This window comes from Plasmodium coatneyi, chromosome 4 (assembly GCF_001680005.1).
Source record: "Plasmodium coatneyi strain Hackeri chromosome 4, complete sequence".
Lineage (NCBI taxonomy): Eukaryota > Apicomplexa > Aconoidasida > Haemosporida > Plasmodiidae > Plasmodium > Plasmodium coatneyi.
In genome coordinates this window covers 1458993-1476824 of record NC_033559.1, presented here as the reverse complement: position 1 = coordinate 1476824, position 17832 = coordinate 1458993, and the positions used below count along the sequence as shown (strand labels likewise).

The following is a 17832-nucleotide window of genomic DNA, read 5'->3' as shown; positions in this document are numbered from 1 at the left end:
GTAGGGTGGTAGGTGAGTTGTTACGGTGGTGGTAGGTGGGTGGTAGGTGGGTGGTAGGTGAGTGGTAGGATGGAAGGAAGTTTCTTAGGGGTGTTAGAATGAAGGGTTTGGGGTCTAAGGAAGATTGTTTGGGTTGCTAGATTGAAGGGTTAGGGGTGGAAGGAACATTCGCAGGAAGGTGGGTCTAAGGAGGGAAGGAATGAGGAGGGTTTAAGGAGGAGGGAAGGAAAGGAAGGTCTAAGGAGGAGGAAGGATGAAGTGTCTAAGTGAGGAGGGAAGGAAAGGGTCTAAGGGAGGAGGGAAGGAAAGTTGTGTTAGGGTTTGTTCGTGCTAGGGTGTTTGTGGGGGGTGGTAGGTGTATGTTCGCCCTTGGGGGGGAATACAACCGAAGGATGTATAAAAAAAAAAGAAAAAAGAAAAAGAAAAAGAAAAAAAAGAAAAAAAAAAAAAAAAAGGATGGGAAGGGTGCATTAATATGTAAGGTATAGTGTGGATTGAGGGGGGGGCGGAAGGAGGTGAAAAGGGTTCTCTAAGAAGACAATGCATGCACCTAATATGAACTGTTCCTAGTGTATAAATTGTAGCCCGATAAGGGATGTATTGAGGGGGGAGGGCGTCGCTATTTACCAGGCAACCATGTGTGAGAGGGGGGCGCGAAAAGGTAATTACACTCGCACTAATCAACCATAAGCGGAAAAAAGGAGTATGCACACCTCCCCCCCATACTATGTATGGGAGAAGGAAGGATGGAAAGCACAACACTACTATATAAAAGGGGGGGTGCGTAATGCATTAGCTACTCGGTTGCTACATACATATATATATAGATATATACATATGTATATATATGTACACAACTTAGTACAGGTCCCCCAATCTCTTCCTCCGTGTTAGTGCCATGTGTAGCTTAATTTTTATCCAATAAATTTAAGCTTATTCCGATGAGTACGAATAATATGTACACACATTACCCCGTATGGTAGGTTGATGGAAGGTTGTTGGGGGTGGTAGGTGGAAGGAAGAGCGGAAAGGAATAAAAGGAAGGAAGAAAGAAAGAAAGAGGAGAAAGGAAGATGCTCCTAATGCACATATGCATGAACTGTGCACTGCACCACACAATATATATATATGTGATCTAACAATACTTTAATGATCTAACAACCCACCTACCACCCTACCACCCACACCAACGCCCCTGCCCTTCCATTTAAGAAAAGCAAAATAGAACATAGAGTAAATGGCATATTCTGAAAAAATTTTTGCCTAAAGAAGAAAGGAAATTGCGCGCAAGCCCCCCCCTTTTTCCCTTCTTATATGTACATAATAAAGGAGCGTATATGCGTGCGTGTATAATGTAATAGGGGAGCTTGCGTGTAATATGCATAATAATAGTTTAATTTTCTACAATGTCCTCAAAGAATATAGCGGTACGGAGAACTGTCATATCATACTGTTGTAGAGGGCATGTAACAAGGGAATGTAGGATGGGAATGTAAAAGGAACTGTAGAAGGAATGTAGGAAGGGAATGTGGTGGGTGTGAAAAGGGGGGTAGTAATGTGCTACCTGTACACGCACATGTTATATATATATATATAGAGAGAGAGAGAAATATATATAGAATGAAAGAATATTTCTTCCTTAACACATGAAGGAAGGGAGGGAGTGCATTCGTTTCTTCGTTTGTTTTGAGTGTTTGTAACCTTGTTTTTGTTTGTTCGTTTGGTACTTGTGTGTGTCTGTTCGTTTGTTGTGTGTTGTTTGTAGTGTTGTGTTTGTTCGTTTGTTCTATATATATATATACATATACAGGAAGAATATATAATTAAATGGGGAAAAATGGAACCAGTAGAACCGCAGGTTATTTTATATTTAAGGGGGGGAATAAATATTATAAATGAAATAATTTGAACACACAAACTGAAATAATAATAATAATATGGGAAGGAATGTACATATATATAGAAAGAACACCCATTTCTACACAATCTATTTTAACCTAAGTACACTTTCTGCAGGCCGGTCCAAATTCACCTCCTTTACCCTCAGAACAAATATACAGTGCATTCGACAGGGGCACGGATTATTGTGAACTTCATGGAAAGCAACATGAGAAGCAGAAAATAAAGACAGAATTAAAAAAAGTATTCGAATGGTTACAGCATAAAGGAAACCTCACCCAAGAAATTGTAAGTACTTACTGTTATGCTTTAAGCATAAAGGGTAATGAAAAATATTATGATCAGCTATGTAATTTTCTATATTATTGGACTGGTGACAAAATAAAGGGAAATCTGAATAGTAGTTCCAATTTTCCCCATGCCATCTCCTTCGTATATAGTACACTGCAAAAAATTTATCATAACTGGAGTTGCAATTATATATATGACGTAATTAGCGAAGAAAGTTTCACACCCGCCAAAATACTATTCGACTACTACTACGACTATATTAAACTGGAGCCGAATCTTCAGCATAAGGAATCTCCCTTATGTAGAAAGTTAAAGGAAAAATGGCAAGGAGCTACGAAAGCATATAGTACATTGGAGGGTACGTGTGTCCCTAATAATGCTACTGCTGATCCATGTTGTCAAGAATTTAATGCAGTATTCAAGGGGAAGTATAAAGCAATATTAGAGCTGGAGTTAGAGTGTGCTACAGTGCAGGAGGCGGAACCTGCATTAATGTCAACATCATCAACGGTAGAAATTACGGTTAACCTCCTATCATTTAGGGGTGACTAACACAGTAGTGTGTACACACACACATGTAACACCCTACATATGTGTAACAGTTTACTTATGTATAACACTCTGTGTAATAAATTCAAATGTAAGGCATACATGGAAACATGTGTTCCACTTTTCCAATTCCACACTCGTAGGAAAGCGGCAACCCGTGCAGTGTGGAACAATTACCTTCCAAACAAATATATAACAAATTCGAAGAAAACAAGAATGGCGAACAAACTTGTGCACAGAGCACTTCTTGGACAACAAAAATAGAAGAAATTTTAGATAAGAAATTAAAGGGATTTGTACTTGGTGGGCAGTGTAATGATAAGACAAAATGTGCCACTAAAATTGCCAATGCATGGTGTACCATATCTAACATGGAGCCGGAGAATCCATCCTATGATGGACGTTGTGGTTTCTTCTATTATTGGTTAGGGACCACATTGATGAACATTTTAGAGGACCACGATAAATTCCAGGATGTTATGAATGACATTTATGCGAAATTAGGGGATTTTGGTGCTGGGGTCGAATGTAAAGTCATGGATACTACTGTGGACAGTACATTCTTCAAGTTCAGGAAAGAAGTATTCGATTTCTACCATAACTATAATAGTATAAAGGAACAGTTAGCAACCAGTGGAGGCCGCTGTTCTCAGGCCTATTCTGATTATATCGAAGAAGCTAAAAGCATCACTACAATGGTAAAAGGAAATTGTGGAAATGAACGGCAATATGGTGGTGACCCATGTTGTAAGGTGCTCAACAGGAAAGATGGTGGACTACCCACTCCACAGGACCTACAGAAATTAGCATGCAAAGTAGAAGAAGTATCAGGGGAAGAATCAGGACCAAACGCAAAGTTGAAAGAAACAAATGACTGTTCAGGTGATGATGACAAACATTCGGTCGAGGATATGGAACAGGTTCTATCGGACCGTGTTCCATCGAACGACGTTCAATTAGGTGGAAGGGAAGAGGACCCTCCCTCAGGACGAGGACTAGGACTTGAACAGGGCAACGGTGTTACTACACTACAAAGTGAGGACCAGGACCGAGGCCAGGAACAGAATGGTCATTCAGGAGGGCAGGAACAGAGCCTTGTTCACAAGCCTGAGGCAGTTAGCTTACTCCCCACAGCACCAAACACAACCTCCCCAGGAAACAGCACCACCCCCACTACTGCCACCACAGTGATTTCCTCCATATTTCCTATAGGAGGATTGCCATTAATCTTTTATCTTTTATATAAAGTATGTGCTTCTATTTTTGAATTAGTATATATATAATAAAATTTCATGAGTATTATTCTCGTAAGGGAAAAGAAATAAATATGTATTAGGGATGAGCTCCTCCACGTACATCTAATCTGTATTCGCTTCCTTTCTTTACTTTAGTATACCAATTTATTCTCTGGAATAGGTGGCACCCATAGAAGAAACAATAAAAGAACCAGAAAGAGAAGAACATCATTAGAACGAAGGTTAAATGTAGAAAATGAGGAAGATGATTCTTCCACATTTGACTCAAGAGCATATTCAGATTCGGACGTAACGGAAGGTGATGCTCCTACGTTATATTCTATCCCTTATGTTAGATAAGTTCCTCTTCTCTCACTTTCTTCTTTCCCTCTATCTGACTCTCTTTCTTTCCTTCTTCCTCTTCTTTTTCATTTTTTAATAAAAGAATGTATAGTGTATGTAAGCAAGGAGGAAGGAAGGGGAAAAGATTGCTCGTCTCTTCTCTTGACGAAAGAGGAACAAAAAAAAAAAAAAAAAAAGGAAAAAAGTATGAAGGAAAGAGAGGAAAGGAGAAAAGAAAGTAAAAGGTTAAGGAGGAAAAGGAAAAAAAACGAAAGAGAAAGAGAAAAGAAAGAAAAAAAATAAAGAAAAAAAAGAAAGAAAAGAAAGGAAAGAAGGAAGTAAGGTTAGAAATGAATGAGGCACATGTACGCTTAAAGGTACAACATGAATTAGAAGGGGGGGGAAAGGAGTGGTTCCTATAATGTAATATGCAGATCACATATAAATAAAAATATTCAGGTTGTACATGTTAGGATGGAAGGAAAAAGCAGAACTAATGGTAGGTGAAAAGAGATGAACTTGAATGTGCACTAAAAAGGAAAGGGAAGCTTATATAATATGATATACACACCTCATGTTTGAATAAGTTATTTGTAGTGTACTGAACTGAGAAAGATAAAAGGAGGGAATCATTATTGTTGAATGATCATGAATGCAAGAGAAGAATATGTGCATTGCATTATATTCTTATACTGAATCGTGCAGAATTCAGTAATATAATAAATAGGAAAGTAGTGGAGAGGGGGGGTAGAGCTCGTTCTTTACTTTTTTTACTTTGTTATCTCCTGTGTGTGTTCATTGCCATTTTTACCTTTAAATATGTGCATGATGATTTCAATGCATGCGGATGGTGGATTATTATTGTTTGAAAAATTAAGCATTGTGTATTGTTGGGCGGGAAGAATAAAAATTCAATACCTGCACATTTATAATCATCATAAATCAATTAGTACTCTGTTATGTATTTCCAAACTACATGAGCACATAAACAATTCTTTAACATAAATTAAAGTATATATACGAAGGTTATACACATCTTAGCAATGGTGAGGCAGAAATTAGATAATACCAATACAATTCATTTACATTTCCACCATTTTGAAAAAAAAAAAATGTGTATATAAAGTTATTTGTGTATGTATATAATGTTCCATGTATCATATAATTAGGGGGAATGTATATGTATGGACATGTATGCACACACATATTTCAATTCTATATATTTTCTTAGGGGAAGGAAGAGGCAGATGCAGTTACATTACCCTCATGGGACATATACGCTGAATTCGAAAAGGGAATAAAAGGTTGTACAATCCAGGGGAAACCAAGGGGTCATAGTGATCTGGAGCAGGCGGTGAAGACATCATTATGGATGTACAAAATTACAGATGGAAGCTTGGCCAATAAAATTGCAAGTAACTACTGTAACGTATGTAATGCAGGGAGGTGGGGGTTGGATATGCTATCCGATGATGACCTCTGTTATTTCTTTTATTATTGGTTAGGTGATAAAGTGAAAGGGGAAGTACTGAAGGCAGGAAGCACTTTCTCAATGGTTATGAGGGAAATTAATGAAAAACTGCAGAAATTCCCGTCCGCATGTTCCCGTAAAAATCTGTACGGAGGTATTAACGAAAAACGTTTCGACCAGGCTAAAATATTGTTCGATTGGTACTACAACTATAAGAAACTACAGAATGAAGACGAGTGTCGCAATTATTGCAATAATAAGGAAAAATGTAATGCCCCCTTCCAAAAAGCCCAAACAACATATGAGAAGGTAAATAAAGAGTGTTGGACCACTCACGGAGATCAATATTGTGACGAATTTAAGAAAAAAACCCCAAATAAGGAGGAATATAATAAACCACAACCTTTAGACTTCCCTGCTGCAGCAACACCACAGGTTGGTTATTTCTTATTTGAAATTTTATAAATATTATGAATACAATACTCTATACGTAATGTAATAAAGAAATATAAGAAATGTACACATGATAATATATTCACATCTATGTATACATTACACTATTCCCTGTTCAATTCCATATTTTTTTAGGGGGACGGAGACACAAGTAAATTACCTTCACAAAAAATATACGATGCGTTAGACCAAGGAGTAGGGAAAACAAGTTGTACACTCAACGGAAGCAAAGGCAACAATAGTCAACTGGAAGGACAACTGAAAAATTCATTATCGCCATACAATGGACAAAATTGGGATTGGATCGATAAAATTGTGAAAAATTACTGTGTAGCATGCAGGGGAACAGGGACGGAAGAGTTCGCTACTTTGTCCAATAGTGATCGTTATAGTTTCTTCTATTATTGGTTAGGTGATAGAATAAATAACGAAAAATCTAAGGGAGAGGCCTCTGTCTCAATGGTTATGAACAAAATTTACCCTACACTCGCAGGTTCTATGTTCAATTGTACGTGCACTAATATATACGAGAATATTAGCAAAGACAGGTTCCCACAGGCTAAAATACTATTCGATTACTATTATGACTATAATAAAATGCGGAGCAGCGATGATCTTCCTACATATTGCAGAAGTCCAGAATATAAGCGGTCCTTATGTAGAGCCCAAACAGAATATACAACCTTAAGTCAAAGGTGCCCAGGAACTGAAGGAGAACCATATTGTAAAATATTTAAAGAGAACTATCAGAACGAGGGGGGGAAGGGGGAATTTAAGCAACCGAAAGAACTGAAGTGCCCTCTGGACCCCGCACATATGGAGCGACCTGGCGGGAACGAAGCAGGTAAGGAAAAAACTGTATTCCAATCATCCACAGCTGAGAGGGGAAAGAATTTCCCCTCTGTAGGGAAGGAACTTCCCATGCAGGGAGGAATATCCATGGGAGGGAAGGAACTCTTATAGGAGGAAGTTGATTCATAAAGTTCCTCCTGCTATAAAGGAACTTCCTACTACGAGTGAACTCCCTCCTAACCATAGTACATGCTATAAATCGAATGTACATGCTACACATGGTACACAGGTACCACCACTATCCCACCTACCACCATCACCCTAATCATTCTAACACCTATCTGCCCTAACCGCCACCCTTTTCCTATTTACTTTCTTCTCTTTCTTTTCTTTCCTTCTTTTATTTCTTCACCCTTTCTTTTTCCTAAAATGAAGAGGAGAAGAGGGAAGAAATAAAAGAAGGAAAAGAATGTCTAAGGAGCAAAGGAAAGGAGGGTCTAAAGAGGAAGGAGGGAAAGGATGAGTCTGAGGAGGACATGAAGGAAAGGAGGTCTAAGGAAGGTGGGTTGTTAGGTGGTAGGGTGGTAGGGTGATAGGTGGGTTGTTAGTTGGTAGGTTGGTGAAAGGAAGGGTTGTTAGGTGGTAGATGGAAGGGTTAGGGGTGGTAATGTGGTGGAAGGAAGGGTTGCTAGGAGTTTTAGGGGTGTGGGGTGGTAGGTGGAAGGTTGTTAGGTGGGAGGTGTGGTGGAAGGAACAGTCTAAGGAGGAAGGAAGTTTCTAAGGGAGGAAAGGAAAGGAGGGGGTATACGGAGAAAGGAAGGGAAGGAAAAAGGAAGGTCTAAGGAGGAGGAGGGAAGGAAAGGAAGGTTCTAAGGATGGAAGGAAGGTTCTAAGGAGGAAGGAAGGAGTGACGTCTAAGGATGGAAGGAAGGTTCTAAGGAGGAAGGAAGGATGGTCTAAGGGGGGAAAGAACGGGACTAAGGAGGATGAAGGAAAGGAAAAAGAATTAATGGAAGGCGATCTAAGGAAGCAGGGTCTAAGGAAGGAAGGGAGTATTCATACCTGATAAATTCAGGTGTAAACCTTTGCTTATTACACTAAAGAAACACCTCTCTCTTTTTTTTACTTCAATTTTATATGTACAGCCGAAGGTGCACAAAACCAAGGAAAAAAGGCAGAAGGTGCACAGAACCAAGGAAAAAGGGCAGAAGGTGCACAGAACCAAGGAAAAAAGGCAGAAGGTGCACAGAACCAAGGAAAAAAGGCAGAAGGTGCACAGAACCAAGGAAAAAAAACCGAAGGAGCACAAAATCATGGTGAAGCGGGAGATGTACCACAATCTTCGCAGTTGCAGCAACAACAACAACAACAACAGCAACTTCTATCTGCACATTTACCATCTGCTCCTGCCTCTTCCGGAGTTGACAGTACCACTATTGGTGGTGGTGCTGCTGCTGGGGCAGCAGCAATAGGATTACCAGCACTTGCTTTATTCCTATATAAGGTAACTACACTTAACACAGGAAATATGTATAATAACATTTATTCATATTTGCTGTTTATCTAAAAAAAGAGTGCACAGAACAAATGTAAAAAATGGAATGTACAAAAAATAAATGTTTAATGTAAAATGAATCTTTAAAATGTGAAAAGTAATGTATATATATATATATATTCTGTGCACACATGTGTTCACCTCCTTGTCCATTCCTTTCTTTTATTTTCAGTATACTTCTATATTTTCTGACTTACGTAACACCTTCTTTGGAGGAGGAGGAAGGAGCAATAATAATAATAGAAGTGGAAGAAAAAAAAGATCATTAGTACGCAGGTTAAATAAGGAGAATGAATATGATTCCTCAGCGTACAACTCAACAACAGTAGATTCAGAATCTGACTTAATGGAAGAGGATGATGATGATGATGATTCTACAGAACATTCTACGTTATATTCTGTTCCATATATTAGATAAGTTCTTCTCTTTTTTAACAAAAAAAAAGAAAGAAAGAAAGAAAGGGAGCAAAAAATAATGGAGAAAACGAACAGAATAAGCTGGAAATGGAACATGCTGGTGATAATGTTCCATCCACGGAACGTAGTAGAAGCAACACCTAAGCAACAAACTATATGAGCAGTCCCATAAGAAAAATCATTTAGCACCAAAGTTGTGGATGCTAATCCTTTGGCAACAATGTTGGTGGTCTGCTGTTTGAGGAATGTGTGTGAAATGGAGGAAAATATCGTGTATAAGGATTTGTATTTAGATCATTATTTATTACAGAACACACTTTGACATAATTGTTATGCGGGCATATAAATAGAATTGTATTGCGACAATAATATTTGGTTTTTTTCATTATGAAACGATGTATATACTGTGCTACAACATTTGTATTACTTCCTATTTTTTTTCTTCCTCCTGCTTCCTAAGGTTAATGATTTTGTACATTCCAGTAGGCTTCTCTTTCTTTTTTTCCATTCTTCCATTCCTTTCTTTGCATTCTTCCATTTTAGAAAAAAAATTCTCTAAAAAAAAAAAAAAGAATTCTAATCTCTTTTTTTTACATATATATTCTTCATAAAATAAGAAACAGTACAAAAAAAAGAAATAGGCTAAAGAAAAAAAAAAAAATTTTTAAAAAAGAAAAAAATTTTTTTAGAAAAAAAGAAGAAAAAAAAGAAAAAAGAAAAGAGAAAACAAAGGAGAAAAGAATGAAGGAACCGTAATTCCTTTCCTTCTTCCTTCTTTCTTCTCTCTTCTTTTAGGAAGAATGTAGTGCATAAAGGAATATGCAAAAAAAAACTGAGTACATAGGTAGAATGTATACGAAAAAGAAGGAGGCAATGGTTGTGTTTTCTCTCTCTTTTTCTTTTCTTCTTAACAAAGTGCAATGCATAAAGGAAGGAGAACCGAAAATTTTTTTCTTTCTTTTCTTAAAGAAAAAAAGAAAATTTTTAAAAAAAAGGAAAAGAAGGGAAAAAAAGGAAAAAAAAGGAAAAAAAAATATTTTTTCCGCAAAAAGAAAAAAAAAAAGAAAAAATTAATATTAGAACAAAAGAACAAGGAAAAAATGAAAAAAAAGAGGATTAAAGGGCAAAAAAAAGGGAGGAAGATAGGAAAGGGCGCATGCGCAGAATTTTTCTTTTTTTTTTTGTTCACAGATATAAAAATAAAGTAAGGAAGAAAGAATAATTGTGGACATGGAAGGAAGAAAAAAAAAAAGAAAGAACAAGAAAAATCTTCCGTGGACGAATTCATAGAATTCTTATTAATATATAATCTTCTAATATAACAATGAATCATATAATAATGAAGAGAGGGCCACCATGGAGTATAGGTACTTGGCAGAATTCCTGGTGGATTGGATAAAAGCGAAAAACTACAAGTCCTCAGGGGATTATGTAATATTCTTTCACTCTAAAGGAACAATTAGTGCTATATCTAAATGGTATGGTTTATTAAATTACATAAAAAAAATAAGTATGAGTAGGTTGCGTGTACATAGGAGTATATTATCTGTTCTATTTGCAGGATAAAATATGGGATGACCTGAAGAAAGTATTCAACGAAATGGTTGGTACTCTCTGGTTAGGCAATGATATAATCGATGGACTCTGTACAGGTAAAGTAACTGAGGAAAATAAAAATTGGACGAATGAAGACAAGGAACTGTGCAAAATCAGTGTGAAAATACTTTCATATATAGATGGAATAAAAATAGGTACATACGCAAACATAGTGCGTATAGAGGGTGAAGAAAATAAGAGCGCAGTGGAGTCCTATTTGAGGTGTATAGTTGGACGGACACTTTTAATAAAATGGTTTGGAGGTCATTGCAGTCGAATGAAAGTTGCCGGGGACGTTCTTCAGGCTGTGGACGCTTGGAAATTAGGTAGTAGTAGTAGTAGTAATGCAGGGAGAAACCATGAAAGGTGTGCAGGATTAGATTTTAAAAATTTGAATATTGGAGGAAAATATCTTTGGCCACAAATGGAAGAGTGGGCCAAGAAAACGGGTAAAGCATGGCAAGCGGCGGAGGGTGTAAAAAAAATGAACGCAGTAAAGGAGCAAGGAAAAAACTGCGGAACAGGTACGCCCAAGGATTCAGAATCCTCTAGTACAGCGGAGGATGTTAAAAATTTGAAAGAATTATTTGGCGTAGAAAGTGAGGATCAATTAAAACAATTAGTTGAAGATGAGGAGAAGTTGCCTAAGACAGATATAAAAGAAGCTTTAGAATTAATTGAACAAGAGAGGAAAAAGAATAATGATAATTGGGAGAGTGTTATATATAATAAATTACAGGACCAATTGCAGGAACTATTTCAGAAGAAAATGGAAGAACATGAAAAGCAAAAGGCAGCAAAACAATCAGCAGTTAATCAAGCAGGTAAGTAATATTACTAAAATGTTACTAAAAGTATTATATAAGAAAAGAAGGAAAGAGAAAGGAAAAATTTAAAGAATTTGAAGAAGAAAAGGAAACAGAAGAAAAAGAAATAGGAGTTCTGAGTAAGGGGGAGCTTGAAGGAAGGGTTCAAAGAGAAGGGCTTAAAAGGAAGAAGGGGAGGAAGGAAACCGGAACAAGGGGGGAAGGAAACCGGAACAAGGGGGGAAGGAACTGGACAAGGGGTGAAGTAAACCGGACAAGGGAGGGAAGGAAAGGGAACAAGGGGGAACCGGAAGCTGGGTGAAGTGGACAAGGGGGAAAGGAACCGAACAGGGGGGAACTGGATAACGGGAAGGAACCGAACAGGGGGGAACTGGACAACGGGAAGGAAACCGGACAAGGTGGGAAGGAAACCGGAACAAGGGGGGTGTAACCGGACAAGGAGTTCAACGGAAGAAGGGGGACAACGAGACAAGGGGGACAATCGGACAAGGGGGGCAATCGGACAAGGAGCAACATTTGAAGTGCAGTCTGAAAAGGGTGCATCCAAAGAAGAAAGAATGAGAAAGGAAGGAGAATGAAAGGAAAAAAGGAGAAGGAAAACACAAAGTGAAAGAGAATGAAAAAGGAAGAAGAGGAAAGAAAGAATGAAGGAAGGGTAGAAGACAAGGTAGAAAGGAATCTACCATCACCACTCCTTCATACACACACCTTCACACTATTTCCTTCCCACTCACTCACTGTTTCTTCTTTCTCTATTCCTTCCTTCCTACAGGTGAAGACTGCAGCAAGAAGGATAAACCTAACTTATGTGAACGTGTAAAATGTGTTACACAAAGGTGGAAGAGCGGAAACACCAAGAAGGACTATGTTAGGAGCTACTTTTCACCATTGCATTCTAACTGTGGACAATGAACATAGCATAATGTATATATATATTTGGGGAAAAGTGAAAAATAAGAACTTTACGTAGTTGTTAATTACATATATATAAGCATGCATCTATCCCCCTTTCCTATTTTGTAGAAGGACATGTGGATGGAAATCGGAGCCACGTTTGATGGACTTGTCGAAGCCATATCAAAATCAAACCCCAATATAGACAGTTATTGCAATGGCAATCAATGGAAAGGTGGAACTGTTATTTTTCCAGAAATGGAAGCATGTAGGCTTATTGCTAGGGGATTGGAATATATGTACAAGATTCCGAAGGACAAAGACGCGTCCGCTGGGGACCAAGAAGTGAATAAGCAATTACTTAAACAAACTGTGTTATGCGCAGTAATGAATGCTTATGCGGATCAGTTGATCGAAAGGGAAAACGAATCTTGTCCCATAAAGAAAGGCATAGACAAAGCCTTTCAGAACAGTGACAAAATTAAGAAAGAAACAGATGCAAAGAAGAAGGGTGGGGTTGATTATATAAAGTGTGAAAGGGATACAACTTATAAAAATTGTGAAATAGGTCAAACAGGGAAGAAGGATAATGTGAAAGACAAATTAAAGACAATGCTCAACAATGATGGAAACATAACGAAAACTCTAACATCCATATGTAAGACCAACTAGCAGGTCAAAAACCTGCCACAAGCTGCCAAACCAAACGTGCTACACAGCAGCAAAAGCATCAGAACCCGATGTTGTTCCTGGTGTTGCTAAAGTAGCAATTGCGACAACTAATGTAGGTCCACCTACCACCAGTGTACCATGAACACTCTGACACCAACATTCTACTACTACTCATCCCTCTATTTTTCCCTTTACAGGTGATGACTGCAGCAAGGACAATGATGACTTATGTAAACGTGTACAGTGCGTGACAACAAATTGGTTTATAGACAGAATAGGTCCACAAGGGCGAGGCGGGAATATAAAACAAACCTGGGTAAGGGAACACTACTGTCCACCATAGTTACGAGCATTTTAATGAACACTGTACCTCATGCATAATTAGGAAAGAAGGCGCAACTGCGAACTCTGTAGATGCACATGGAGTGTACATGTGCGTTCTGCTTTCCTCCCATTTCCGCAGTGTATATTTTGGGAACCTGACGTCAGGAAGAGATTGGGGGAACTGTCTACTGCTATGAGCAGTAATAATGAAGGTGATGATGATCTGTGCAAATGGGCTGATGAGAAGAAAAAGAACACAATGACAGAAACAGAAAAGATGGCATGTAATTACATTGTTCAGGGTTTAAAACATATATACGAAATTCCCGTAGATCTAAAAAATTTGGATCCGAGTAAAAATAGGAAAGAAGAAGTAAGGAAGAGGAAGAATAGTAGAATATTCCATCAAACTATGAAATGCTTCCTATTAAACGCATATGCAGACAAATTGATAAAGGAGGTTAGACGCCCCTGTAATATCACAGAGGATCTTATAACTAAAGCATTTAATAGAGGAAATGGAAAGAAGAATGATTGGTGTGTGGAAAAAAAAAATGGTGGTGATTGTGTTATTTGCACAAGGGAACCTGACCTAAATTGCACATTAAACATGGAGGATAATCTGTTGGATACAAAGAGAAGTACAGGTTGCGAATATCACAAAAATAATATACAGAAGAAGTTGGATGATATGCTCAAGAAGGATAACAACATAACAAAAACTGTGACTGATATAAATACTATAAATAATAACTCTTGTGAACGTACGAGGTGCGTAGCACATAAATGGAAAGCGAATAGGGACAAAAATGTCGATACACCTTGGGTAGGGAACATTATTTTTCACTGTAGCAGGGGGTAGTATAGTGAATAATGCTTCCAATAAACATTGTCCATTAATATGGATGTTCAATTTATTTCTATGTTGATTATATATATATATTCCATCTTCTTCTTGTATGTAGGAACTGTTTTGGAATCCGGACGTCAACAAGCAACTGGTAAGTCTTTCTGAAGGCATACACCAGAATAAAGAGAATGTTGACAAAGAGTGTAATAAGATTGGGGTGGTAGGTAGTGCAAGTAGAAAGGCATGTCAGTACATTGTTCGGGGTTTAAAACACATCTATAAAATAGAAAAGGGGACTGACGAAAAAAATAGTCCACAGATGAAGGAGGATAACCTCATATTCCACCGAACTTTCTCTTGTATCTTATTGAATATATTCGCTGATGAAATGCAAGAAAAGTGTCGAGACAAAAAGAAAGACATAGAACAGGGCATAACCCATGCCTTCCAAAAAAGTAATGACATTAAAGATAAAACATCTCCATGCAAAACTGAAGGTGATTTGTGTCCATTGTGCACCAGGGATAAGAGCTATAAAGATTGCAAAATAAACGTAACAGATGGAAACACAATAGGGAAGAGGATGACAGATATGCTGTACCCAAAGAAGAACGGGGATAAAAAAGTAAAGGAAGCTGTGGAATCAATAAATACCATATGTCCACAAGCTGCCAAACCAGCCGCCACAAAACCTGCCACTACGAAACCTGTTGTTAAAGCAACCCAGGAAGAAACATCATCGGCGAAAGGTAAGGGAAGAAAGGATGATGCTAATGAATCTGATCTTCCAATAGATAAAATTGTTCTTTCACTTGGCGATGATGATACAGATCATACAAAGAGTAGTCAAGACGAAGACGAGGATAAGTTTATTGCCAGTAATAACGGTATATCACGTGTCTCTGTTGTTAATATTAATACTAATGTTCCTGCAGGTCCTATAATGAAAGACGACGAAGTGAATAATAAGGAAGGGACGAGTGGTGGTGCGGGGACACCCGTTACTGCACTTTCCCAAACTACAAGCACAGGAACAGACACTCAAACTCCTTCCGGTTCCCACCCTGGATCGGCAGTCTCAAGGAACAGCGATCCAGCAGGTAAAAAATTAGAATGTGAAACAAGTGTAAAAAGGAAGTGTACAAAAAATTCTGGACCTGTAAAAAGAATTACAAAGTGAAAGAAGTGTAAAAAGGAAGTGTACAAAAAATTAGGACGTAAAAAATAAAAAAATAAAAATTTAAGAAGGAAAAATATATAAAAAAAGAAAAAAAAAAAAATGAAAGAAGAAAAAATAATCCAGAGATGTGTACACAGGGATGCACGCAGTATGGTACGTTTTCCTACCATATATTACTATGAAGCTAACTGATACTAATTTTTCCTCTGTTCCCTTAATTCTTAGGTGTAGTTAGTTCTAAGATTGACAAAAATGATCCCGGTGCAGCTGGTGGAGGTGGACCCGCTGGTAGGCAAGATGTTGGTGGTGACCCTCCTGCTGGTTTATTACCTGGTGCTGGTGGTGTCGTACCTGGTCTCCCAGGTGTAGGTGCTCCTGCAGGTAGTCCAGGTACAGAAGGTAGTGGTGCAGGTGGTGGAGGAGGTGGTGGCGGGGGTAGTTCCGGCGGTAACCAGAACACTGGTAGTCCAAGATCAGGTTCCACTGGAACCTGGAACCCAGGTTCTTCCGGTTCAGGTGCATCTGGTAATGAAAACACTGGTAGTCCCAGACCAGGACAATCACCGCAGGCGACACGTGGAATTGAACCTCAGAAAGTAGTGAATGTGAGGAAGGAAGGGGTGATCGACCTTTTCGATCTTACCCCATACCTTCCTTTGGCTCCTGTGTTCCTTGGAATGTCTGCTATGACCTACTTACTCTGGAAGGTAAGTAAAACACCTTTTCCCCTTCCCTGTCTTTCTCTCTTTTCTAACCGTAGATGTTTAAATTTCCCACTTAGGTTAAAAGTAGTACATACTGTTCTTAAATACAACACTCACCTTTTTAAAAAAACATTTTTTTTTTTTTTTTTTTTTTTTTTTTTTTTTTTATCTTCTGCTTTCAGTATTTTACCCTCGGTAAGCGAAGACGACGTCATAGAAGAGAGGAACAGTTAACCTCTCCCAACTTAGAGGAACAACACCTTGATCATGTGGACGACCAGGATGGTCCACATGAATATGCCTCAGTAAAAGAACGCAAACGGCCAAGATCTGTTACAAAAGGAAGGAGGAAACAAGTTGGTAAACGTGTGGGTCACCGCACCATTATTGATATCCATTTAGAAGTCTTAGACGAATGTCAAAAAGGGGACCTTCATTCGACGAAGGAAGACTTTTTTAAAATTTTGGTTCAAGAATTTATGGGAAGCGAATTTATGAAAGAAGAAAAGGTTCAAAATTCAGGTTTCGGGTTTAGGGAGAAAAACTTCGTTCCTAAGGAACAGGTTCCAAGTTTCAGATTCCGGATTTAGCGACGAACACTTTGTTCCTAAGGAACAAGTTCAAAGCTTGGATTCCGCGTTTTAGGGAAGGAAGACTTTATTCCTAAGGATGATGTTCCTGAGGAAAGTATTCCTAAGGAACAGGTTCCAAGTTCAGTTTCTGGCTTCGGGTTTAGGGTTTGGGAGGAAGATTTTGTTCCTAAGGAAGATGTCCCTAAGGAACAGGTTCCAAGTTCAGATTCCCGGTTTAGAAAGGAAGACTTTGTTCCTAAGGAAGAAGTTCCAAGTTCAGATTCCGGGTTTAGGGAAGGGAGACTTTCTTCCTAAGGAAGGTGTTCCTAAGGAATATGTCCCTAAGGAATAGGTTCAAATTCCAGGGGAATGTATTCGTAAGGAAGATTTTCCATGTTCAGATTCCGGGTTTTAGTGTGTAGTGAATATATTTTTCATTTTTTTTTTTTTTTTTGTTGTTTTGTTTTGTGTATTAAATTGTTTACATGTTCATGTGTAATCAATATAAGTGAAAAAAAAAAAATTTTTCTCCGTACTTTCATTCTAACTTGTTTGGTAAAATTTCTTCTTTATTGAAGAATTAAAATGTGTTATTTAAATTTTTTTTTTGTTATAGTTTTTTATCTTTATAAAATTTTTTTTTTCGCTTTTTTTTTAAATAAAAACATTTCTTCAAAAATGTTAGCACATTTTTGCTTTTTGCGTGCCCCTTTTTCGGAGTATTCTTTCCTTATGTGCTTATTCAAACTTACAAATGGAAGGAAGGAAAAAAAGGAATGTGAAGAAAAGAAGGAATAAGAAAAAAAAGAAGGAAAGGGAAAAAAGGAAGGAAAAAAAAGAAAAAAAAATTAGCGCTTAGGGGAAGGAAAGGGAAAGAAAGGAAGAATGGTAATTTTTGGTTCTTTCCCATACACACACTATATATATATAAACTGTGTTCACGGTGTTATTTATGCGTCCCCCCTCTTGAGGGAGGGGGCACACACTCATTCAACATTCCAAATGTGTGTTACATTGCACAATGTGTTGCATCACATGTTTTGATAACCTACCATCCCGCGACCCCCCGCATTATTATTTCTTCTTTCTCTTCCTCCGGTAGGCTGTCTTGTGTTGTACGCAGCAGGAGAACTTACTGTAGTGGGATTAAGTATGGAACTTGTTTCCGAACTTGCTGTGAAATCCACTGTGGAAGTTTCTGTTAATTCG

General features: G+C 38.0%; 2 protein-coding genes across 2 annotated transcripts; both read left to right on the top strand.

The window, feature by feature from the left end:
• Window positions 1-10360: 10360 nt before the first annotated feature.
• PCOAH_00009110 (SICA antigen) lies at window positions 10361-16641 on the top strand (the record flags this gene model as incomplete). The annotated part of the gene is made up of 9 exons (XM_020057720.1): window positions 10361-10435; window positions 10566-11424; window positions 12200-12294; window positions 12451-12979; window positions 13191-13309; window positions 13457-14143; window positions 14283-15267; window positions 15573-16054; window positions 16234-16641. The coding sequence occupies 9 exons, from the start codon at window positions 10361-10363 to the stop codon at window positions 16639-16641; spliced, it is 4239 nt and encodes a 1412-aa protein (XP_019913298.1).
• Window positions 16642-16720: 79 nt separating this feature from the next.
• Window positions 16721-16975, top strand: PCOAH_00009100 (hypothetical protein; the record flags this gene model as incomplete). Its single annotated transcript, XM_020057719.1, has 1 exon — window positions 16721-16975. One exon carries the CDS (start codon window positions 16721-16723, stop codon window positions 16973-16975), a length of 255 nt encoding a protein of 84 aa, XP_019913191.1.
• Window positions 16976-17832: the final 857 nt, after the last annotated feature.